The following is a 24,407-nucleotide window of genomic DNA, read 5'->3' as shown; positions in this document are numbered from 1 at the left end:
ACAGCCTGGGTCTAGCTGCTGGGCTGTGCGCAGCCGTGGTGCTGTGCGCGTGGGAACCCAGTGGTGGTTTGACGTTGGCCCCGGAGATGTCGTGTGGATGCTGGTGGCTGGACTGACCCGCAGGGTCGGTCCGGTGAGGAGAGTACGTCGTGAGGTGGGTGTGGTAGGTGTGGTGTCGTGGCTCTCGAGACCTGAAGGACCTCGTCCCGACCCTCGGGTCTGTGGCGCGGACGCCGAGCCTTTCCGCAGGTTGCGGTGGGGTGCGGGGGGCTGGGGACGCGGCGGCCAGGCGGTGGAGTCGGCTTTTCAGAAAGTCCTCAGCCCGCTGCATACACGCGTTCTCTCCTCCGAGGGTGTCAGGTGGGTGCCGGTCGTTCGGCTTTAGCTGAGGAGGAGGTTGGGACGGTGTTGCCCTTGGTGTGGGGCCGGGGCGGGTGGTGTGTGAGGAAGGTCTGTGGCCCTGGGGCTTCGCCCTGTCAGGTGGCCTGGGCCGCCCTCGTGTCCCCCGGGCCGGGTGGAAGGTGGAGAAAGGCCTGCGCCCGAAGGGGGGTGGGGTCTGCCCTCCCGGCCCCAGAAGAGCGAGCAGGACGGCGGCCTCGGGTCTGCGGTGGAGCAGAATGCGAGCTGGACCTGAAGGACCCTGAAGCTTTGGGTCCGGGGAAGTGGGGGCGGGTGGCTCTTTCCAGATGCCCCCGGGATAGGAAGGCCTATGATGCCTTTCTGCCCCTTTCAACCGCACCTTGTGAAGAAGTGCAAAGTAGAGTAAAATACACTAGTAATGTCAGCATTCTGCAAATTTGGCCCGTCACTTCTGTAGTTCTGGTGGTGTTCTGTATAGGAAATAGACGTCGAACTCTGCTATGGCAATTCCCTGGCCGTCCAGTGGTTAGAACTCAGGGCTTTCACTGCGGTGGCCTGGGTTCCATCCCGGGCCGGGTCATTAAGATCCCGGAAGCCGTGTGGCATGGCCAAAAAAAGAAAAAAAGAAAAAAAAAGAAAGAAAGAAAAAGAAATCTTGCCCCACGTTAGTTTTGTCTTACTATTTCCTACTACGGGTTTTCTGGGCAAAGTAATTTTTATTTTCTTTTTCTTAAGTTATCATCTGAGTTGTTATGTTGGAATATTTACCTAATGAGAATACAGTGCTCTTTTGCCTTCTTTTTACGTACTTGTGGAGTGGTCTAGAAAAATTATTAATGTATTTTTCTATAAGTAATTATCCAGAGTGTTTGTTAGATGGACTTAGGAAGGTTGAAAGAGAAACCTACCACAGATCTGATAGGTACAGAATTTATAAAGTTAAAAGTCCTTAACTGTAAATGTTCTGGTTTTAATGATTGCAAAGATTAGTCCCCCAGACTTAACGGTAAGCAGTGTATTTGTCATGTATGTCCTGCCTCTTGTGGTCGTAAGGTAACTTTGATCCATGTTAGAGTGTTTGCACAGTCCAAAGGAAAACTGGCTCTTCTTCAGAAATAGCAACCTGCAGTTTATGAGCAAGATCAATATTAACAACTGGATGTTGGCTTCCTTAAATAAAGCTGAAAGACCATAGGTCAGAAAAATAAAGACTTTGGTGGTCCTCCCTCTTTTATTCCTATATATCCAATAAATCACTGTCTTGATTTCCCCCCTCCTTTTTTTTTTTTTTTTTTTTTTTAAGGAAAACTTTCCTCTTTTTCTCCATCTCTGCCTTTTCTGTTTTCTAGCACCGACTTTCAGCTGAAACGTTCCAGGATTTTCTTTATTGGTGTTTTAGCCTTTTTTTTTTTTGGCCGCACCACACAGCTTGCAGGACCTTAGTTCCCCGACCAGGGCTCGAACCCAGGCGCCGGCGGTGAAAGCAGGGAGTCCTAATCACGGGACTACCAGGGAATTCCCTAGCCTTCATTTTAATTACCTCCATTTCATCCTCTGCATTGCCCTCTGATCCTTCTGGTGTTTGCTGCGCCAGACTGAGTCACATCACTCATTAGCATGGCATACAAAGCCTTTGGTACTCTTACTCCTGCCTGCCTCCCATTCTCCTCTACCTTTGCACATGCTTTTCCCTCTCCAATGCTTTTCCTTTTGGATAACAGGGAAAATTCTGTTCATATTCAAAAGCAAGTACAGACCTCCACTGTGCTACAGAATTAATCACTAATTCCTCTGAAGTACACTTTTTAGGTACTATAATTCTCTTGTGGTTTGGGACTTTATAAAACAATTCTCACATTTGTGTTTCCTACCATGTGTATACTTATGGAAATTAGGAAGTATTTCACACCTGGTAGAGGGTTTTTGTATGGAATTGATAGGGATAACAATAGAAGCCCTTCCTTGTTGGCCCAACACCCCCGCATCGCTTTCATGCCCATTGTTTCCACTGACTCCTTACTGGACTATGGGACGTTGGGGTTTGGGGAAGGATATGGTCCTAGACTGAACCAGGAGGATCCATTCCTAGTTGTAGCCAGGTGTTTGGCGGCATGCTTGGTGTTGCCATGGCAAAGCTAGCACCTGTGATACAGGGGAATGTCATGCCCATGAAGAACTTGGGAGCTTGGAAGTAGACCTCTGTAACTTCTCTTGGTTCTTTACTGTTGGAGAATTCTTGGGCTGGCTGCATATAAGTTGAGGACTGGATGTCCTCGTGAGAGTAAGTAAGCCGGAGGCATGACTATGGCATGCAGACCCTTCTGATTCCTAAGGGCTGCTTATCCTCAGCTATGTCCACAGATACTCTGTTTATCTCTGCTCTGCAAGTAGTCTCACTACTCTCTAGTCTCACTACCTTCTGTGTACTGTGTGTATACATTCCGTGTATATATTTCATGGGGGCCATCAACCCAAATTGGGAAAGATATTCCCATCTTTATTTTTGTTAACCTCCTACTGAAATGTAACAGTTTAATGATTAGTAAAGCTAGCCACAGTAGAATTAGTAGACTTAGAAACACCCATCGCCTTGTCACTAAAATAAATGACATTTTCACATCACATTAGTATTCTTAGAGCTGTCTCAAATTTTTATCAAAACCTCAAACTTATAGTTATTAGACTACCACAATAAATTTTTATAAGTCAGCTTCATTAAGGTATAGTCAACATAAAGAGTCACAAATTTTAGTGTATAATTCTTTGCCTTTTGACAAATACATATAGTTATATAATGAACTCTAGAGTGCCATGATTTGTGTGTGGTAGTTATTAGACCCGTCAGTATTCTGGGCATTGAATCTAATTGTAAAGAAGCACATATACTACTATATTATACATCTGGTTTCTAAAATATTTCAGTTTGCTTGATTTCATTTGTAATCCTATGTATTTTATGTTAAATACTTAAATGTGTTATTCTGAAAGGGTCCATAGGATTCACCAGACTAAGTTTCTCCATGACACAAAAAGATTAAGAGCTTCTTCTTACTGTCCATCTTCCCACCACTATCTTAGGGTATGGTAGAATATAGGCACCTTTTAAGCCTTTAAGGTCTAGTTGGTTAGTCACTGATGAGGTCAGAAAGTGGCAATATGGTGACAAGTTTGCAGTTTGTTCCCCTTGATTTATTACAGCCTCATTGCATTTTATAAAACAGTTAGGGGAGGAAGGGATTGGATAGGAATTGAGAGAGGTCACATGGTATGATTTGCCTCAGTAGAAAACTTCCAGACAGAACCCCCTGATGAATGTAACCAATGGACTTAGAAAAAACTCCACAAATCTAATTTTTAAAAAATATATCTTTAGAGCATTGAAGAAAAATATTGAAAGCAATGACTTTGACACAAAAGGCATATAACAGAGTTTGGAAGAAGATAATCCTGAAAAATCTGATATCTCCTAACCCTTTAGTTGTTAGATACTTGTTATGTAGCCTTAGAGAATAATATTGTGGCAGTTCACCAAATACAGGTGAACTCCCTTGTGCCACCCCCTGCCACAATTCATTTGTGTGAAGGATGTACTGTCTATGCCAGGCTCCATTACCTCTTGACATGCTTCTGTGACCAAAGTGAAGGAGTCTAACCTGGGAATGCTGGGAACAGATATCTTTATAATATCTTTATGGTTTACATTTAATTTCTTTTTAGTAAAATTTTTTAGAATTTCAGTTAAAGTATATTCTTATTTCTTCATTTGCTTTAAAAGGTCATATTTACATTACCTCTGATGTATTTTTCAGTAAATATGCAATTATGGAAAAAATTTCTTTGACTCTTGTATCCTTTTCTGGTGACGTTTCTTTTACTTTTTTATTTAAAAAGTTTTTATATTATCCACTTTGGGACTTGAGACAGCTGGTCTATTTATTTATTTATTTTTTTTTTCATATGTATATGAAGCTGGTTTTTAATTTTTATTGGAGTATATTTGCTTTACAATGTTGTGTTAGTTTCTGCTGTACAGCACAGTGCATCAGTTATACATATACATATTGACATATCCCCTCTTTTTTAGATTTCCTTCCCATTTAGGTCACCACAGAGCATTGAGTAGAGTTCCCTGTGCTATACAGTAGGTTCTCATTATTTATCTATTTTATACATAGTAGTGTATATATGAGACAGCTGGTTTAAAATCACAACAAAAGAACAACAGGTTGAATAGAAATTAAAGGAGGAGGTGTAGCAATTTGAGAGGATATATCTGGTGCTAGATAGGGATTGGCACACTTTGTCTGTAAAGGGCCAGATAATCTTTTAAGCTTTGTAGGCCACTTTCTATTGACACTACTCAATTCTGCTGTTGTAGCATGAAAGCAAAAATAGACAACTTCTAAACAAATGAGTATCACTGTGTTCCAAAATCTTTATGGACACTGACATTTGAATTTCATGTAATTTCCGTGTCATGAAATATTATTTTGAATTTTAGCTCAACCATTCTTAGCTCATGGACCATACTAAACAGTGGGCTTGTACTTACAAATGGAATTTGTACTAAAAAGAATTTTTACTATTCTGTACTATTAACTTTGTACTATTACAATTTGTACTATTAAAGAGAAAATTAAAAAACAATCCCACTGTCATTGTGTCTTGGCATCCTTGCACCTTTCCACATAGGCCATGCCAGCAAAAGCTATTCTGAGTTTTGGCGGAATGCTTCGTACTCCTAGATCAAGAGACGATGAGAGGCTTGTAAGGAATCGTTATAGGACCTTCTGTCGCTTCCTTCTCTCCTCTGGGAGGTTGTCGTGAGACAGTTTCTCATTGTCTCTGGATTCTGATGAGTTCTGAGGCTTTCTGCCTTGCCCCCTCCCCGCCCCTTTCCCCCCTCCAAAATAAGACTTCAGAATATAAAACCACTTAGCTACAGGCTAGACCTGACTCCTCAGCATCGAAATACTCCACAACTTGCACTGCAGGCATTCAGCCTCTCTTGCTTTGGTCTCATCCTTTTTGGAGTGTGGAACAGGGATTTGGCACATCTTTCACTGTCTCTGTAAATAATAAACTGTCTGAATCTAGAAGTGGATTGTTTTATCTTTATCAGCAGAATCAGTCGGGTCTCACCCTGTCTTATGGGTGTGTGACAGTGCCCTGCTACTCACCTTCATCCAGGTCAGTCCTTTGACTCTTAAGAATTTGCATTTTGGGGGAAGAGCAGAGAAGGTTTAATCGACTCATTTATGATCTTAACAAACAGAACTGCAAAGCAAGAATGTCTTATCAATTCCACGAGTAATTAATTACTCAGTGCCTACTCTGTGCTGTGTATTGAGATACCCCAGTGAAGGGCTTTAGTTATAGTACTCTCTATAGACCTTCGGTGAACGAGTGGGGTAAAGGGAACACTCCCTCTTTGGGAATTGCTGCTAATAAACCAGTCATACAGCTGCAATATTCTCACATAAATCTGTATATGGCTGGAATTGATATGTATCCCTGGAGGCCAGCAGGAAACTTATTCATCAGATGGTGTGAGAGACCAGAATTATAAGACTGCTGGCCCTCAGAGCTGCCAAGCCATTTGCCATGATGGAGGCATTAGGAAGCCTTGTCCCTTTGCCCCTTTTCATTTTACTATGTTTGGCAAATGAATTTGACTGAGGCTGAGGGGAAAAAAAATTGAACCAGGGTTTCAAATGAAATCAGTTAAGTTCTCCTTTCAAAAGGCCACAGCCAGAAATTTTAAAATTAAATTATCCACTGCTGGAGATAACATGGAGAAACATTTGCTGTTATACACTCTTAAGTGGAAGATTATGTTAGTACCACATTTCTTCAGAGCAGTTCGACACTATAAATATGTGGAACTTGACCTGGTAATTCTAGTTCTAAGAATTTATTTCTTATGAAATAATCAGATATATGCATAAACTTGTGTATCAAAGTGTTAATTATGGCATGCTCATTATTGTAAAATATTAAAGAGAACACACATTTGTAAACCCATACAACCCATACAAAGGATTACTCCACAGTTAATTCTTTTTTTTTTTTTTTTTTTTTTTGCGGTACGCGGGCCTCTCACTGCTATGGCCTCTCCCGTTGCGGAGCACAGGCTCCGGACGCGCAGGTTCAGCGGCCACGGCTCACGGGCCCAGCCGCTCCGCGGCATGTAGGATCTTACTGGACCGGGGCACAAACCCGCGTCCCCTGCATCGGCAGGTGGACTCCCAACCACTGCGCCACCAGGGAAGCCCCAAAGTTAATTCTTTAATTGAGGCATATCTATAGGAAAGATACCCATGATTTTATGTGTATATATATATATATATATATATATATATATATTTATTTATTTATATATATATATATATATATATATATATATATATGAAGTTGTTAACAGCTATTTTTCATAAGTAGATTGGATTATGGAATTTTTTTCTTTTAATTGTCTTTGCTTTCTTATTTTTCCGTAACACACATGTATTGCTCTTATGATAAGAGTTGATTTTAAGTAAGTAAATAATTTAAAAGCCCTTATCATCAAGGCATTACCCTTCAGCCAAAAATAAGAAAGAAAAATAAAATGCGGGGACTTCCTTGGTGGTCCAGTGGATAAGATTCCATGCTTCCAAGACAGGGGGCAAGGGTTAGATCCCTGGTTGGGGAACTAGGATCCCACATGCCGCGTGGTGAGGCCCCAAAATAAAAATAAAAATAAAAGAAAATGATTGTTTTTTTATATGTGGTGATTACAAATCACAAGTTAGGTTTCATTACAGATTTTTTAAATGCAATTAAAGAATCTTCCAGTAAATTCATCTTTTTTTCTTCTTTTTTTTTTTTTCCTTTGGCTGTGCGGCATGTGGGATCTTAACCACTGGACCGCCAGGGAAGTCCCAAACTTATCTTTCTTTACATAGAGAAATCATAAATGCTTTTCTCCCCAAGGGCTCCAGGAAGGAGAAATCAATTTTGGTGGCTTACTCTGTGAGGACATAAGTACACTTCATCATTAGCTGCGTGCTTGTTAGGCTGTGCCCTCCAGACCTGCAGACCTTGTAATTGCCCAGCCGAGAGACTGAAGAAAGAGCCTGGAGAGAGCGACACAGAGACATTAATGGTTTATTGGATAGGGAGTCTTACAAGTCTTACAATTCAGTAGATGTGAAAATTGATGACCAGAGAAGTCACTTAAGTCACGGTTACATAGTAATGAAAAGTGGAAGAGGAATCAAATCTTAGCATCTTGGCTCCAGAGTCCATGTTCTTAAACATAGATCAGTGGTTCCTTAAATAAGCTTGCGTTCCAGTGAGCTAGAGGGCTTGATGAAACACAGATGGCTGGGTCCCACTTCAGAGTTTCTGACTCAGAAGTTCTGAGCTGAGGCCTGAGAATTTGCATGTCTAACAAGTTCCAGATACTGCTCCTGATGCTGCTGGCCTCAGGCACACTTTGAGAACCACTATATTATTACCTTAATTAAATGTTATTGAAGTGACCTCCATTTGACTCTCAAACTAGGAAATAAAAGAGAAGAGGGGCTTCCAAATATTCTGGAATGGTGATGTTATTAGGGACAATACAAACTATTTTTGCTGTTTAAGTAGAGGAGAGAGATCAGAGCATGGGGAGAGCAAGGGAAGAAGAAATTGACACTTAGCATTTACTGGGCACCTCTTTTGTGCCAAGCCTGTGCCAGGTGCTTCATGTTCAGAATACCATCATGCCATAGTATGAAGTAGGCTGTGATATCCCCATTTTACAGACTAGAAAACTGAAGTCGAGTGATGTTAAGTCACTTAGCTAAAGTTATAGAGTGACTAAGGTAGGATAAGAATTCAGCTTTGTCTACGCTTGTGGCTTTTCCTCAAAACCACCTTGGAAATGTGTGTCTTCAGAGGGCATTTGGAGAGACCCTGTCTGAATGAGCAGAAAACTAAAATTCTGGGTTAATTGTCTAATACATGAAATGGAACTATCTTTAAGAATGTGAAAGTGGTGATGTGGGAACTGGGGAGACGCTAAGTCTTGCTTTACCTATATTTGCATGAAAATGGCCTATTTAAATGATTTACCTCTCAGGTATTAACCTGGGCAAGGGAATTGCAAGAGTCTCAGGGTAGCCATGCAAGAAGAGTGACTTGACCTGACAACAGCTTTGGATTTCAAATGACAAAGGGGGTCAATTGCCCATGAAAATACCTGTTTGGGGCCGAATTGTGCCCCCTCTCTCCCAATTCACTTGTTCAAGTCCTCACCCCCAGTATCTCAGAATATTATGTATTGGAAGATAGGGCCTTTAAAGAGGTAATCGAGTTAAAATGAGGGCATTAGGGTGGGCCATAATCCAATAAGACTGGTGTTCTTATAAGAAGAGATTGGGACAAACACAGAGAAAGGAACACATGAAGATACAGGGAGAAGGCTGCTCATTTTTTTGTTTTTTGCACTACTGTTATCCCCATCTTAAAAGTGTTGACCCATTGTAGGAGCTCAATAAACATTTATCCTTAAGCTAAATTAAAATGAATTAAACAAAAAATTGAATGGAAAAATCTACACGAGTTAATTTTTACCTCATGGAAAAATATGTTGCACCAAAAACTCCCTGGTCTTGGACTCCTCCATTGCTCATTAATATACCCGTCATCTTGTTTGTGGACAGGATGATGCAGCATGAGCAAGGCCCTCAGCCATGCAGGTGTCTGGAGGTAAAGATGAGAATCCCAGGAGCAGAGCAGGAGGAGCTATGGAAGGGGCACAGAGCTGGCACTTGGGCCAAGTAAGGGGGCCTCACAGGGTTACTCCCAGTAGACTGGCTCTGGGCTGCTTTCTGCCACCATAGATACAATTTGCAGGTATGAGGGTGTGCACCCACCTGACCCAGGTGTTAGTCACAGGATGGGCACTTGGCAAAATAACTGACCTGGGTAAAAGGCCTTGAGTGTGAATTACAAAGAATCTCCCACAGAGAGAAAACAAGCCCCTGTAATCACATCACAGAGTTCAGCTCACTGATTCTGAATACAGCTACTGCTTACCTTTTGTCATCTGGAACACATGGCCCCTGGTCCCCATCAGCCCCAGTACTCTTGACTAGTCATGCCACGTGAATTGCCAATGAGATAGCTCTTAGGATGAAAACATAATGATAGTAACCAGCCCCTTTCCCTAAATGAAATGCAGCTGGATTTCTTTGCCCATCTTTCAGCTCAGAGTCAAAATCAAAGTCTCTGGATATAGAGTTGGGGGGACTAGAAATAGGAAACAGCATATCATTTCAAACGGTTTCAGAAGGCAGGGGGCTGGAAAGGTGTTGGACCTGGGAGGACAGGGGCTGGAGGGAAAAATCACAGAAGCAGGCCCTGGTTCCAGTCCTGCCAGTGACTTGCTAAGTGATCCAAGGGAGTCATTTGTTCTCTGAGCTTCAGTTTCCTCATCTGCCAAACAGAGGTTTTAGCTATTTCCTCCTAGTCATCTCTAGAAAGCTGTTACTAAAACACATTAGAAATGGTCAGGCCAATAGTTTAATGTTGGTAACACAATGTGAAATATCCTTATCAATAAATGAAATAATACTGGTCAGGGCTTAATTGCTATGTCCGAATTTATTGCTCTGTCTGAATTTAGAGGCTCAGGTGGGGAAAGGTGTTACCAGATTGATAAAATTCATATTTGAGTCATCGTCCATGACATGTGCTAGCACCTAATGGGTTCTGGGCTCTCTTTTTGATACTTGGGGGTCCAGAGTTCGTTCCTCATGAAACTTACACCTTGAAAAAACACACTTTAAACGTACAGAGTCATCAAGTAACTCAACAGTCAAGTAACTACAGGAATAGAAGGAAACCAAGAGATGAAGTGGTCAGCTCTGTAAGGAAAGTCAACATAGCCTACCTCCTTAATCATGACTTACCATATTCAAGACTGTGTCCCTCAGAATCGTTGCTGCTTCAATAGGAAGGAATAGAAAAGAAACTTGGAAAAATAAAACATTTTTGAGTGAGATAAAAAGCAGAAGGAAACCCACAGTTAATTTAACTCAAAGTACTGGGTTCAGTGAGTGTGAGCATAGTAGGTTCCTTTACTCAAGACAAATGTCTGTTCAGAGTTAAAGCAGGAGCTGGAAAACCTTAAGGCAAACAGAAGTCAAATTTTCAGAGAGGTACAAACAAAGGTCATGGATACAGAGGGACAGGAGCAATTAACATGGGATGGGGGGCAGCTGGGAATCAGTGAAAAGTTTACAGAGGAGATGGCATTTTAGGGAAGCTTTGCAGGGTTAGTATTTCAGCCGATAGAGGAGGAGAGAGACTGGAGAGCCATCTAGCCAAAACTCAGGCATGAAAATACACTGGGTGTGGGGAAATGCAGTGGGGAATGAGGCTGGAAAGATAAGCTGTGATGAGATGACAGGGCCCAGTCTAGGATGACACACGTGAGGTGCCTGGGGTGCACAATTTAAGGAAGCATTCACTCTCGGGGTCGGACAAGCAGGGTTGGCACAGTGGCTTTGGTCATTAAGTAGAGGGTTGATGTCAAAATCTCCCACATGAGAGACTTCTGCTTCTGGTAAGATGGAGTAGATGTACCTTTCCCTATGCTTCCCACTAACTGCAGCTAAAAACCCTGAACATATAAAACAAACATAAGACTCTGACAGATGGAGAGATGAAAACAGACAAGCTTAGTAATCTTGAGATCCAAGGAAACATGGTGGTGAGTGCCCTGGATTTTGTTTTCACTTCATATTTCCAGACTTGGAGCCGAAGAAGCTGGCAACCTGGAAACACCAGTGGGTGCAGACAGAAAAAGCCCAACAAAAGCCTGCTGTTTCTAGCCAAAGGACCAGGAAACAGGCAGCCTAGAAAGAAGGAAATAACTGCTGTGTTCCAGCCAAATGCCACAGAAAAAACTGTGGTCCCACTTCTCCACCCCTTCCTGTCCCCCACAGCAGAGACTACATGCAGAAACTAGACTTCCATTTTCACCAGGCTCTAAAGAGGTGTCCCAACCCCCTCTCTCAGGTTAGTGCCCGAGAAGCCTGAGTAGAGCTGAGACCTGCATCCCTTCCCAGCCCCTGTGGTGTCAGTGGAGACCTTGGGAAGTCTGGACTTCCACCCTCATCTGGTGGAGATGAGGCACTGTTCCACCTAACTGACGCGGTGATACTAGAAGAAGCCTAGTGGAAATTCAGGACTTTATCTCCCAGCAGTAACAAAGCCACCTCCAATGTGGTGTCATTGGAGACCAAAGCACGAGGGTTTTTTTTCTAAAGTCTTTACCATAAGAACCTAATTGAGTTCCTAGAGGTAGCAATCATGAAAGTGTGTCCCCCACCACCAAAAACAAAACAAAACTCAGCCTCCAGGAGGATTTTGGTTTTGTTTTGTTGTTTTTGTTTTGTTGTTTTTCTTTGTTTTCTCTCTCAAGCTAGTCCTCATTCAGCCTCCAGCAATTCATCAATTACTATTTAATTGTTCCTACCCATTGCTGGCTCCAGCAGTGACTTCTCCTGGTGTACTGTATGCCATGATTCTCTGTATTCACCTGTCTCTTAACTTTTGGGGGTGGCTATTTTCCATGTGACTTCAATTCTCTTGTTAACTTAAGAAGACTTGTTGATTTTCAGTTTATTCCAATTTTTTTTCTTGTTTTGAGGATGACAGTTCCCGAGCTGTTTACATTTTGGAGTGGAAATTGGAAGGTCCGTGTTCATTTTTATTTACTTTTTCTTTCGGTTCCTTAGACTGGATAATCTCAATTGACCTGTCTTCACTTTCTTCTCCCTGCTCAAATCTGTTGTTAAGCCCCTCCAGTGAATTTTTTTTCAGTTATTGTACTTTCGAACTCCAGAATTTCCATTTGGTTCTTTTAAAAAATAATTTCTCTCTCTATTGATCTTCTCTATTGGAGACATTATTCTCATACTTCCCTTTAGTTCTTTAGAAGTGGTTTACTTTGGGGATTTCCCTGGTTGTCCAGTGGTTAAGATTCCGTGCTCCCAATGCAGGGGTCCCTGGTTTGATCCCTGGTCAGGGAATTAGATCCCGCATGCCTCAACTAAGAGCCCACATGCTACAACTAAAAGATCCTGCACGTGGCAATGAAGATCCCGTGTGCTGCAATTAAGACCCAGTGCAGCCAAATAAATAAATAAATAAATATTAAAATAAAAAGAAGTGGTTTACTTTGGACATGTTTAAAATAGCTGATTTAAAGTCTTTGTCTAGTAGAGCCAACATCTGGGCTTCTTCAGGGAAAGTTTTTTTTTTTTTAATTTTTATTGGAGTATAGTTGATTTACAATGTTGTGTTTCAGGTATACAGCAAAGTGAATCAGTTAGACATATACATATATCCACTCCTTTTTCTTTTCTTTTCTTTTTTTTTTTTTAGATTTCTTTTCCCATATAGGCCATTACAGAGTATTGAGTACAGTTCCCTGTGCTATACCACAGGTTCTTAATAGTTATCTATTTTATATAAGGTAGTGTGTATATATCAGTCCCAATCTCCCAATTTATCCCCCCCCCCCAGGGAAAGTTTTTATTGACTGCTTCCCTCCTTCCCCTTTTTATGGGCCATGCTTTCTTGTTCCTTTGCATATCTTTCATTCTTTTGTTGAGAACTGCACATTTAAAATAATATAGATAATATAGAGTTCCCTGGTGGCCTAGTGGTTAGGATTCCGGGCTTTCACTGTCATAGCCTGGGTTAAGTCCCTGGTTGGGGAACTGAGATCCTGCAAGTCACACACCACGGCCAAAAAGAAGCAAGAAAAAATAATATAACATAGCACCTCTAGAAATCAGGTTCTCCCCACTCTCCAGGGTTTGTTGTTGTTGTTTGTTTAGTGACTTTTCTCAACTAATTCATTGTAAAGTCTGTATTCTTTATTGTGTGTGGACACTGAAGTCTCTGTTGATTAGCTTAGTAGTCAGCTAATGATTGGCTACTAAGCATTTAAGATTACCTTAAATGCCTGGAACCAGTATACCTCCCAGTCTTTCATGAGGGGTTCTGTGTGCCTACTGGGGCATGCCTTCAACAGTATCAGCCAAGCAGTTGAAAACTCTGCCTTTGCCTTCACTTCCTGCTTGGGAAAAGCTTCAAGGTCAGCCAGGGTTGAATGCATAGGGCCATCTCATGTCTTTCTTGAGCATGCTCACAACCCTGCATGCACACAGCTCTATACATGTGCATGGACTTCTAGACTCCCACAGATATGTCAGAGCTGTTCAAAACTCCTATGAACATCTAATTTACCAGCTTTTCCTTTAAGCTTTTTGGCTAGTCTGTCAGTTGCCCCAAATAATGCAATGCCTCAAAGAGCCAGGAAGTTAAAACATTTTGTCCAAAGTTCTGTGAGGAGAAGACTTTTTGCACTGAGTGGACTCCAAGTTAGGTCAAATGCAAATAGCTTTGCAAGCAAGTGACGTCTTCCAGAAAACCAGCAGATGAGTCAGATAATGACAGTTCTTTGGGAATGAGACTCTGAAAGGGCTCTACCTCTGTTCTGCTCCCTCTGGTGGCTGCGTTGGAATCTAGGCTATTGAAAATAAGGCTACCATAGAGCTGGAGAGTGAATGATGGAACAGTGCCACAAAGCATGCTGTTCAATACTGAGATTCAGTTCTTAAATAAATGTTTCCTGAGCTGCTGAAAGCTTAGAGTTAGTATCCAGAGTCAGAAAAACCTGATTCTGACAATTTCTTTTTTTGCCAGATTTTTCATTGCTTTTACAGAGGAGAGAATTTTCAGAGATCTTATGCCACCATTTTGGGTTATATCTCCCCTGCAGTTTGTAACCTCACCCAGGGTTTGGCCAGAGCAGCAAGGAATAACCCTTTGTAGTTAAAGTAATTCCCTCATTTAATGGAACCAGCTTTGCTGGTGTGAGTACCTTGAAATCACAGAAACCCGATTTAGAACAGATATCCTCTTCAAATTGCTTTTTGAAATCTTTTTGTCTTAACTATAAATTAGGATAATATTCTGAAGTCAGTGAACCTATATCCAAATCCTGTTCAAAGCTACAAGTATATACTATTTCATTGTGTTGCTAAAACATAAAGTCTAACCAGTCTTCTATGACTGTACTTTTAGATATGGGTATTTTCAGATATTAGCCTCCCCACATCACTGTCTTTTTATTTTATTGAAATCCCAAATTCGCTTCCCCCCCCCAAATTTGCTTTTGATTAACAGTCAAGCCTTAAATGGTCCTCTGAGAGAAACAAAATCTGAAAAGGTGAGATTGAAATTAAATGATTTAAAATAGTATTGGGGCATTCACATTTCCATTGGTGCTAAAATATATCTGAACATGGAATGGAATTCAGAACTCCATGAAAGAGAGCTGGTGACAAAAGAGGTGATGTCACACAGCCTAAGGCCTGATAGTCATACAAGTTGGAGATGGACAGTGGTTGTCCATTCTGGTTGCACTGGTGGAGACTGTGCTTCTAAAAGCGAGCTCTTCAAACTTCTATCTCAATTACTCCTAACAGGATAATTAGAATTTTCTTTCTCAATTTAAGGGTTTGAGAAATTCCCGATAAGATGCACTGTTCCCTGAAGTTGATTTTAATTGTAATTTTTTTAAACTGTCAGCATTTATCCAGCGTTGATGGCTTAGATGCTCGTAAGTATGCTTTGGCAGTTCGATTGTTTATTCCTCTCTTCTGGCTCACTTTTCCCCAGTTTCAGGGAGTCAGATTAAACAAATTGCTTCTTCCACACAAATGGGACTTCCTGGAAAGATTTAGCGTTTAGGAGGAAAAATGGCAGTTGTCAGAGGGAGAATTGAAAGCTTCCTTTTCCTGAAACACATATCGCTTACAAAATAGATTAGTATATTCTTAGTATTTTTGAACATAACATTTAAAAAAAGTCATTCCCTTAATAATTGCCATAGAAGATTTTTAAGCCTGATGTACAGGCAAGGGTTTAATTCTGACTCTGAAAGGGAACATATTTCAGGAGGCCCAGGTGTTTGGGAATAAAACCATTTGCTCAAGTGCAGGCTGGTTATTTACAGCTGCACTTTACTGCATGTGAAAGAGAGAAAAAGATTCTTCCCACTTTCTTTCCTTCCTTCTCTCTGGACTTTGCATTTCAGTCCCATCTCATTTAGAAATGAACCCTTTCCCCCGTCTCTGGGCCAGCTTAGGGTCCTGGGCCGCCCCCGCCAGGAAGACTCATTTGTGTTTTACACGCATAAGGATCTGTGGTTTGGGTTCATTCTTCCTCCACTGAAGGAAGCATATTGAGGTTGCTAGGTGGCTGTGGGGAGGGAAACCACATTCACTGCTTGCCTGCACTTCTCTGCCTAGGTAAAGCTTCCCAGAACATTAACGTGATAATTACGCTGTGCATTTATGGCGGTATCCTTTTGGCTGTGCTTGTGCTGACTGCTGCTGTCTTCTGTCTTTACTACAAAGTAACCAACGCATTGAAGTGAGTGATGTGGGTAAGAGTGGCTAACACTCCCTCAGATGGGATCCTGGGGTTCTGTGCTTGAGTAGGGTCATTCCTTGCCCCATGGCCGCACCCTGGGTGAGGTCAGGAACAGCGGGAGGGTTTGAGACGACAAAGGCAGTGCGTGTAGAATCTTGGTTTCTTCGCCTTCCTGTTTGGGGCTGTGAGCTCATAAGTAGAAGGTTCTCAGCCAGGTGGCTCTGTGTTGCTTTGCTGTCACTTGGCCTCATTGAGTTTACCGTCCGCTGGCTAATTCCACAGCACTGCAGACTGAAGACTGTGTGAATGAGTCTCTCTGCCTGTGTTCACTTAGAGGACGGGCTGAGTTGATCTTCTCTTGCCTGAGTTGGGGAGCTCTCAGTGTGTCCTTGGCCTTGGGGACAGTGAGGTGGGCCTATAGGACTTTGGGGGAAGCTGAGTTGTGTGAAGATCCTGGGGTTTGCCTAACAAGTGTAGATCAGAAAAGTGAGCATTAGATTTTGGGGAAAGGAACGTTCAAATATGGGGGAGATTGGTTGTCAGGAGCAGTGGTGTTCCCATTCATTAACGTTCCAAGGAGGCAGCATAAGTTGTTGAACAGAGTCCTGCATCAAGCTTTCAATGACCTGCCTTTTATTTACAGCTCCTCCTCTGCTTGTATGTGTTTGATCAAGGCACTGTGTTTCTCCATGTCTCAGATTCCTTGTCTAATAATGGGGAGAAAAAACAAACAAAACAGAAGCAGTGGTTTTCCCATTCTAGGGAAGTTATGCCTGTGTGCTGGAAGGTGAATCCCAGCACCCAGGGGACGGCTGACTTTGGCACCTGTCATGCTCTGCACTTGGAGGACTTGCAGTGATCATCTGGGTGACCCACACTTGCAATTCACTCTCCCTTTTTTGCTGTAACCTGATTTTACATTTCTGGCAATGTTAGGAGAGAAAGGGATTAGACAGGAACTTGGGACGGGGGCAGAGCACTTTACTCTTGGGCTGGTGTCATGTGTTTGATTGGCTCCAGTCCTAAGCTTCTGAGATACCTTTCACAAGTTGTAACAAATGGACTGAGAAGAAAAATTCTAATCCTATGCTCTGTGTATGTCTTTTCTTAAGAGTTCCAAAGGAACCTATTTGTTCAGCCTGAAAAAATGATCCAGCCATGGTCACCCAGGACAAGGTCACTGCGGCCATCACCAATGGGTCTTATCGCAACCTCCGATGCTGTGATGAATGTAACTTGTATGCTGGCTTTGATCCCCTGTCATGGTGCTTCTGTGATGCATACGAGGGAATCTGACTTGGGTGGGCACAAATATCTTTGTGAGCAGTATTTCTTTCTTAGTAGAATGTTTTATTATTCAAGTCAAGTTCTGTCTCTCTGGTTTACGTTATATGATGTACTATGTAACATAGTTATGTACTTTTGAATAAATGAAATACTGAAAATAATCCTCTCTGCCTCCAGTATTGTTGTTGTTTGTTATAAAAGTACTGAAATTTGTGTAGTACCCACTTTGGGACTTGGGGCAGCTAGCTTATAAAGTTATACTGCAATATAAGGAGAGTTAGAGTAGAAAACACACCTATATATCCAACCCCAGAAAAAAAATATTGATCTTAGAGTGTTTCTAGTTTCAGACCCTGCTAAATTTCCCACGCTCGGCCCTCCTCCTTCTAAGGGTTTCATTCACTCTCATCCAGCTACTCTACCATGGGCAGTTGTTACACTGCCCTGGAGGGAAACTGCATTCATCCCAGAGGGAGAACAGCCAGGTGGGCTACCTCTGGGTTGAGGTTGCCTGATATGTGCAGTCATGGGGTTGAGCTCTGTGGTGTCAAAAGGACATTTTAAAAACCTGAGATTCCTCCTCCTGCTATCCTGCAAATCTTCAGAAGCAGATTTTTTTCTTCTTTTTGGATCACTTTAACACTGATTATTGCTGACTCAGCTGTCAGTGTCTTTAACTGCAAACAGGAGCCTCCCGCTGAATGGTGAAGCCCAGAACCTCCTGGTCTCAGCAGTAGGCAGGAGGGTTGCACCCCTTGTCACTCCTGCTCGTCTGCTCCCTTCTGTTCCCGCTCTTTCCTCTGAGCCTCTGGAACCCCCTTCTAACCATAGACTCTCCATTTGTAACCACAATTTGTTCTTTATTTTAAAAAAAATTTTGAAATGTTGATAGCACATATTTAATTTTTTTCTTTTTGTGGTACGCGGGCCTCTCACTGTTGTGGCCTCTCCCGTTGCGGAGCACAGGCTCCGGTGCGCAGGCTCAGCAGCCATGGCTCACGGGCCCAGTCGCTCCGTGGCATGTGGGATCTTCCCGGACCGGGGCACGAACCTGTGTCCCCTGCGTCGGCAGGCGGACTCTCAACCACTGTGCCACCAGGGAAGCCCCTATGCGGAATTTTTTATCCCCTTGGTCTCCCAAACACACTGGATGTCTGTTGGGTAGTCTCCTGGATGCAGCGGACTGGAAAATGAACCGGAGAGACTAGAAATGACCCCTCCACATCCTCCTGAAATGACAGGAAAAAGGACGCCAGGATGTGCCTCCCTGGCATCACTTATGTGATCCCACTAACGACTGCCTCACAGCCAGTGGCCTGGTGGAGTCAGGCTGCCGTCGGATGGATCTTTAGCCTAAACGTCTCCTGGGAAGGAGAGTCCATTCAATCTAATTCTTATGGGTCAAAAAGTATTAATGCATGAGAGCTCCCTGCCTTTCTCCCTCCCTCTATCATCTGATGAAGAAAATATCTTTGTCCTGTCTGTTTACTCTCTCCTCGCTCTTTCTAAAGTGGAAGGGTTCTCGCTTGCTGGGAGAGAGGCAGAGCAGATGGACATGAGGGTTTGGGAAAGAGAGACACAGACCGAGGCTGGATGTGCCTGGGGAAGGGGTGAGTCTGATGAGGTTTGGCTCTGAGGAATCGGAGATGGAGGAAATGGGGGTGGGATGGACTGTTTTGGGAGGTTATTACTGGGACCTCCCTTTAACTACTTTTTCATCACTTTTTCTGAGTAGATTGTGTTTCCTTCAACTCAATATCTACTGCAACTGGAACTTACAGGTTTTGGATTTATAAGAATTAAACAAGGGGCTTTCCTGTTGGCGCAGTGGTTAAGAATCCGCCTGCCAATGCTGGGGACACGGGTTCGAGCCCTGGTCCAGGAAGATCCCACATGCCACGGAGCAACTAAGCCCGTGCCCCACAACTACTGAGCCTGCACTCTAGAGCCCGCGAGCCACAACTACTGAGCCCGCGTGCCACAACTACTGAAGCCTGCGCGCCTAGAGCCCGCACTCCACAACAAGAGAGGCCACTGCAATGAAGAGTGGCTGCTGCTCACTGCAACTAGAGAAAGCCCACACACAGCAACGAAGACCCAACGCACCCAAATATAAATGAATAAATAAATAAATAAATAACATAAACACAAAATTTAAAACCTATAAAAAAAAGAATTCCAAACCAAAATAAATTGTTAAAAAAATAATAAAAGTTGAAAGGAAAAAATTTATGTCACCACATGTCTTTGTAAGAATCCATTATTTAAAGAATTTTAATGGTATTTGGAAAGAAATCCATTTCTACTCACCTGCTGCTGGAATCTAACCATATTCATCAGTTGTGGAGCTCCAGGTGATTACTTTGACCCCAAGGCCTCCATGATGGTTTGGACCCTGTCCAGGTCTATCCTTGATCCTAGAGCAGGACAGCCTGCTGAAGAATTTGCTGAAATTGGCCTCATGTGTACCACAAGTTTACTGATGAACACACACTGCTTTTCACCAAAGGAGAGCAACTAATATAAAACAAAAGTTCAGGAAAATTAATAATGATAATCAAAACAATCATTATTTAAGGTCACTTCTTGTTACTACTGAAGTAAGACTGAAGCATTCAAGAATCTGAAAATTAGGGCTTCCCTGGTGGCGTAGTGGTTGAGAGTCCGCCTGCCGATGCAGCGGACATGGGTTCGTGCCCCGGTCTGGGAGGATCCCACATGCCGCGCAGCGGCTGGGCCCGAGAGCCATGGCCGCTGAGCCTGCGCGTCCGGAGCCTGTGCTCCGCAACGGGAGAGGCCACAACAGCGAGAGGCCCGCGTACTGCAAGGGAAAGGAAAAAAAAAAAAGAATCTGAAAATTAACTTCAAGTACATTTTTAAGTTTTCTCTAGTCATAGTCAGAAAAAGGCTAAAAAGTGCTGCATGAATTTAAAAAGCTTACTGCAACTAAAAAATTAAGTGTAAGTAATGTTTTACTTAATAGTTTAAGGAATTAAGGATAAACTATACCAATCTGAAACCTCAACATACTGAAACTTGCTATAATATTATTTAATACAAAATAAGACTCTCTAGAAACCCATGCAAAGTGTTTGCTGAAATACTAAATATAAGTCAGTATTTTAGAATTTAAAATGAATTCTAAAGGAATTTTAAGAGAATGTCCAGATGACATAAGAGAGCACAATGGTTTACATATAGAAAAGATGAGTTCACGATGATTTTCTAACTTGTGAAAAGAGTAAATAAAGGTCAAGCTTTGACCCTAGCTCTTCTGGCTTCTATCCCAGTAGCTTTTCCAATGCTTTATGCTTCTTCAGGTTGTCCATGCTTCTAGACCAAAAGACATTTCATGTGTGGTGTAGGACAACAAAGTAGCAAAGTGGAACGAAAATAGCATTTAGAATCAGACAGACCTGAGTTCAGTGATGGCTCTGCCTGGGTGACCATGGGCAAATACCAAACTTGAGTCAGGAGTAAAATGAGTTCACATGGTTGTTATGAGGATTATGTGTTAAAATTTCCAGTACATATCATTGGGTAAGTGCTCAAACATATGCATCAGTAACTATTACTTTTAACTTACATATACTATTGGCCCAGAAGAAGCCTTCATACAAACCCAAGGATTTCCCTAAATGAAACACTCTTTCACTCCCTGGTACTTCCACAGCACAGTTTCAAACACCATTCACCTTCAGAGACACAACAAACCCATATATCACACAAAGACACAGGTGAATAGAGACCCATGATCTAAGAACGCAGTGTGGCACCAAAGATGTGACTGTCATCAATAAGTAAGTAAATACCTCATGAAATGTAAACACCCACATTCCAACCTCCATATTATTCCTGTTCTGCTTTTTAACCCCCAAGCCCTTCTCACTAGCGAATGTAGTACCTATTTTACACACTGAGTCAACCTATTATCTGTCTTGCCTGCTATAATATTAGCAGTGTGAGAGCTCCATTCCAATTTATTTCATAACTGCCAATTCCTAAATGCCAACTACAGTATCTGGCATCAATAGGCACTCCAACATTTGTTGGATGAATGAATCACCTTATTTAAATGACTTTAGAAGCTATTAGTATATACACCTAAAACAACATCTTGGGATAATCAGTTCTGTGCTATTCTGTAAGTAATAATCAGCATAGAATTTTAGAGATAAAAATAATTAATCCAAGATTTATTTTCCTTAGTCCCCTAATATTACCCATGAAGTAGGTCCGACACAGGTGAAGAAACTTGCCCAAGGTTATTCTGCTAGTCAGCAAGAGAGCTCACTTAATAGTCAGGGCTTATGATTTCCAGCTCTGTACCCTTTCCCTAGATCTGATGACATCAGTAAAGTTCACCTTAACAATATTTTTCATGCTGAAAACAGGAGTCCAAATCCCTTTAACTTTGTGGTGCCCTTGTCCAAAACTTCTCTAACTATATTCTATCTTTCTCCATATTTTGGGACCAAAACTGCTTGTGCTTTTTTTGGGCACCTAAGTTTTATATAAAGATAAAAAAATCTTTTAAACTTATGTATTATTGTAAATAAACTATACCTCGATTAAAAATTTTTTTTTCATCTCAGTTTTTCAAGGCTTAAAAGTAAAATACCACTGTATTATCAATAGTACATGTAATGACATTGCTATAAATAATAAATGTTCAAATTTTAAAAGAAAGAGGTTGACAATTTTTTAGAAAAGAATTTCTTTTTACATGTTTACTAAGTATTTCTGAACTAAAACCAGGGACCAAGGTGGACTAACTACATTACCAAACCTACAGATAATAAGTATATATAGTAGAAAAACTGTAGTTTTCAAATTAGTTAAAATTTAGGAATGACTTACCTTTATTTTACAAGCATGTGTGGAAGACTCCAATTTTAGATATTTTTTGTACAAAATAATCTTTTCATGTTCACTAAAAATAAAAAAGATTTAATTTATAAAAAATTTCACACACTATCACTTTTAACAGTTACATTTAAAATTAAAAGTTTCCAGGACAATATTTAAATCCTTGGATTCAGTTTCCCTGGTGAGGCATAAACAGCTGGGACTTCCTGCTGAAGTGCACTGGCTACAAAGACAACATCTGCCACTTACTAGCTGTATAAGAAAATTAAATTAGATATCAAATGTATACTTATGTAGCACAGAGCACACTGTAAAGCTCAATAACATACCCATTATGTCCAACATGCATGGTATATAAAACACTTCATATTTTGATTCATATTAAGGAGAGATTAGGTCAGAATCTTTGTAAGAAATCAGAAAAAAAAATCAAGAAGTATAAAAATGGGTTAAGTATGCTGGTATGCCACAGTGTTGGGCTCACGCACTGTATGTAAAGAGTTTCCTACAGGAAAATGTTCAAAGTTCCAGACTGATAGACAACTTAATTTTTGGAAAACAGATCGTTGTGAGTTAAAGAAAACAGACAAGAAACACTTACCAGAACTTCATCTGATCATAGTCTTCCACGAACTAGCTATGATCTTTTACAAACTTCTCTCTCTTCCACTAGCTCTCAGTTTCCACGTTTATAAAAACAACTAGGCTGATCTAGACTGTCTTTAAGATCCCTAAAGGTCTAAACTTTTATGTCTGCTGGTATGTTTTTATCTTCTCTCCCCTAGTATCTGGCACCAATGTCAGAGAATCAATAAATATTGCAAAAGCTCCAGAAAATAAAACACTACTTCAGAAGAACACTTCCACACGCATACGTCACAAACCTGTTATCCAGAACATTACAAACATTCTTGCCCCTACTGGTTTCACAGTACTCCTCTCCTGAGTATACTTCCATATTTCTTGCTGAACTTAAAATGCCAATAGAAACGATTTCTTCACCTCCAGGAGGGTCACATCTCAGGTAAAGGAAGCAGGGGTTTTCATCTTGGCTGTTCACGTTCCTTTTCAAAATCACCAGATCCTCGCTGAAAAGAAAATGAAGAATATTATACAGTTCTTGTGAACACTGTCATTAACCCACTTAATGGGCCACAGGGGTTGACATGTTATCCTATTCATTTACATGTGCATTTGGAGTCCAAGCGCCTTGCAAAGCACTGACGAAATGCTCAATACAGAATTCCTAAGGAAATGATGCTTTAGACGTGGGGGCTCTCCACTCTCTTTTCCCTTGACTTCTGTAATACATTCTAAGCGACTTCCTATAATTGCCTGTCCAGTTAATGAAATATACGTACTGGGCAGCTAGTGTACATTAGAAAAGAGTTCAGAGGTGGGGGTGGGGCGCGGTGCAGAATGGAATAAAGGAACAAAGTGTGCCATTTTCAAAGCTAAGCTGATGAAGATTTTCGACATCTGGATTTTTTTTTAAAATTTTATTTATTTATTTATTTATGGCTGTGTTGGGTCTTCATTTCTATGCGAGGGCTTTCTCTAGTTGTGGCAAGTGGGGGCCACTCTTCATTGCAGTGCGCGGGGCCTCTCACTATCACGGCCTCTCTTGTTGCAGAGCACAGGCTCCAGACGCGCAGGCTCAGTAATTGTGGCTCACGGGCCTAGTTGCTCCGCGGCATGTGGGATCCTCCCAGACCAGGGCTCGAACCCGTGTCCCCTGCATTGGCAGGCAGATTCTCAACCACTGCGCCACCAGGGAAGCCCTGGATTTTTTTTTTAATGCCTATTTTGGTCGACAGTAGGTTTTTGTTTCGGGATAGAAAGGCGGTTCTGATCCCAACAGGGGGCCTCAGGAGCCGACGTGACGGACACAAGGGAGAAGGGGGTGAAATGACGAGTCTTCAGGTCACCGGCTCGGCTCCGGGCCCAGACCCTCTCCCCTCACGACCCCTGCCTCCCCTCCCGGCTCCCCAGGCACAACCCCAGTCCCCGCCGGCCCGGCGCACCCGGTTGCAGGCGGCGCCCGCAGCTCCTCCCAGTCTGCGTCCCGGGCGCCGAGACCAGACCGGCTGAGATGGAGACTCTGGGCCAGGGCTCCGCATGCGGCATTCCAGGAAGAGGCCAGCGGCGGGCGGCTGGTCAGTGGCGGGTGTACGGTCTCGGTCTCCATCTGGCCACCTACACACCAGGCCAGCTCCGGAACCTCTCTTACAGCTCTTTAATTTCCACCAGACTGAGGGACTGTAAAGGAACAGAGCGACTTCCGCCTCGTTTGGCTGCAAACCCCAGAGCCGCGGCTTCTCGCCGGGGTCGGGAGAGACCAACTACCGTTAACGCGCATGAGCGCGTTCAAAATCTGCGGGGTGCGGGGGGAGAGCTGGAGTCCG

At 42.3% G+C, this 24,407-nt stretch overlaps 1 protein-coding gene and 1 long non-coding RNA gene across 5 annotated transcripts; one reads left to right on the top strand and one right to left on the bottom strand.

Moving 5' to 3' along the window:
- Positions 1-3: 3 nt before the first annotated feature.
- Positions 4-17,294, top strand: LOC309798735. The gene is made up of 2 exons (XR_014293228.1): positions 4-154; positions 16,959-17,294. It is a non-coding gene; the product is annotated as an uncharacterized lncRNA (long non-coding RNA).
- On the bottom strand, positions 14,620-24,336 carry LOC309798727 (ATPase PAAT-like). 4 transcript variants are annotated; one of them, XM_082611284.1, is made up of 5 exons: positions 24,027-24,336; positions 22,887-23,090; positions 21,994-22,066; positions 19,444-19,650; positions 14,620-15,141 (listed from the first exon to the last, which is right to left on the bottom strand). In XM_082611284.1, the coding sequence occupies exons 1-4, from the start codon at positions 24,188-24,190 to the stop codon at positions 19,492-19,494; spliced, it is 600 nt and encodes a 199-aa protein (XP_082467410.1). In that variant the 5' UTR covers positions 24,191-24,336; the 3' UTR covers positions 14,620-15,141; positions 19,444-19,491. The 4 variants fall into 4 exon arrangements, with proteins under 4 accessions (XP_082467410.1, XP_082467409.1, XP_082467408.1 ...); XM_082611283.1 differs by lacking the exon at positions 14,620-15,141 and adding an exon at positions 15,899-16,310; XM_082611282.1 differs by lacking the exon at positions 14,620-15,141 and having other exon boundaries at positions 19,286-19,650.
- Positions 24,337-24,407: the final 71 nt, after the last annotated feature.

Source organism: Mesoplodon mirus (genome assembly GCF_964341445.2).
Source record: "Mesoplodon mirus genome assembly, chromosome: 2".
NCBI classification, from domain to species: Eukaryota; Metazoa; Chordata; class Mammalia; order Artiodactyla; family Ziphiidae; genus Mesoplodon; species Mesoplodon mirus.
Note: the sequence above shows the minus strand (reverse complement) of the source record. Positions and strands in the feature narration are given on the sequence as shown.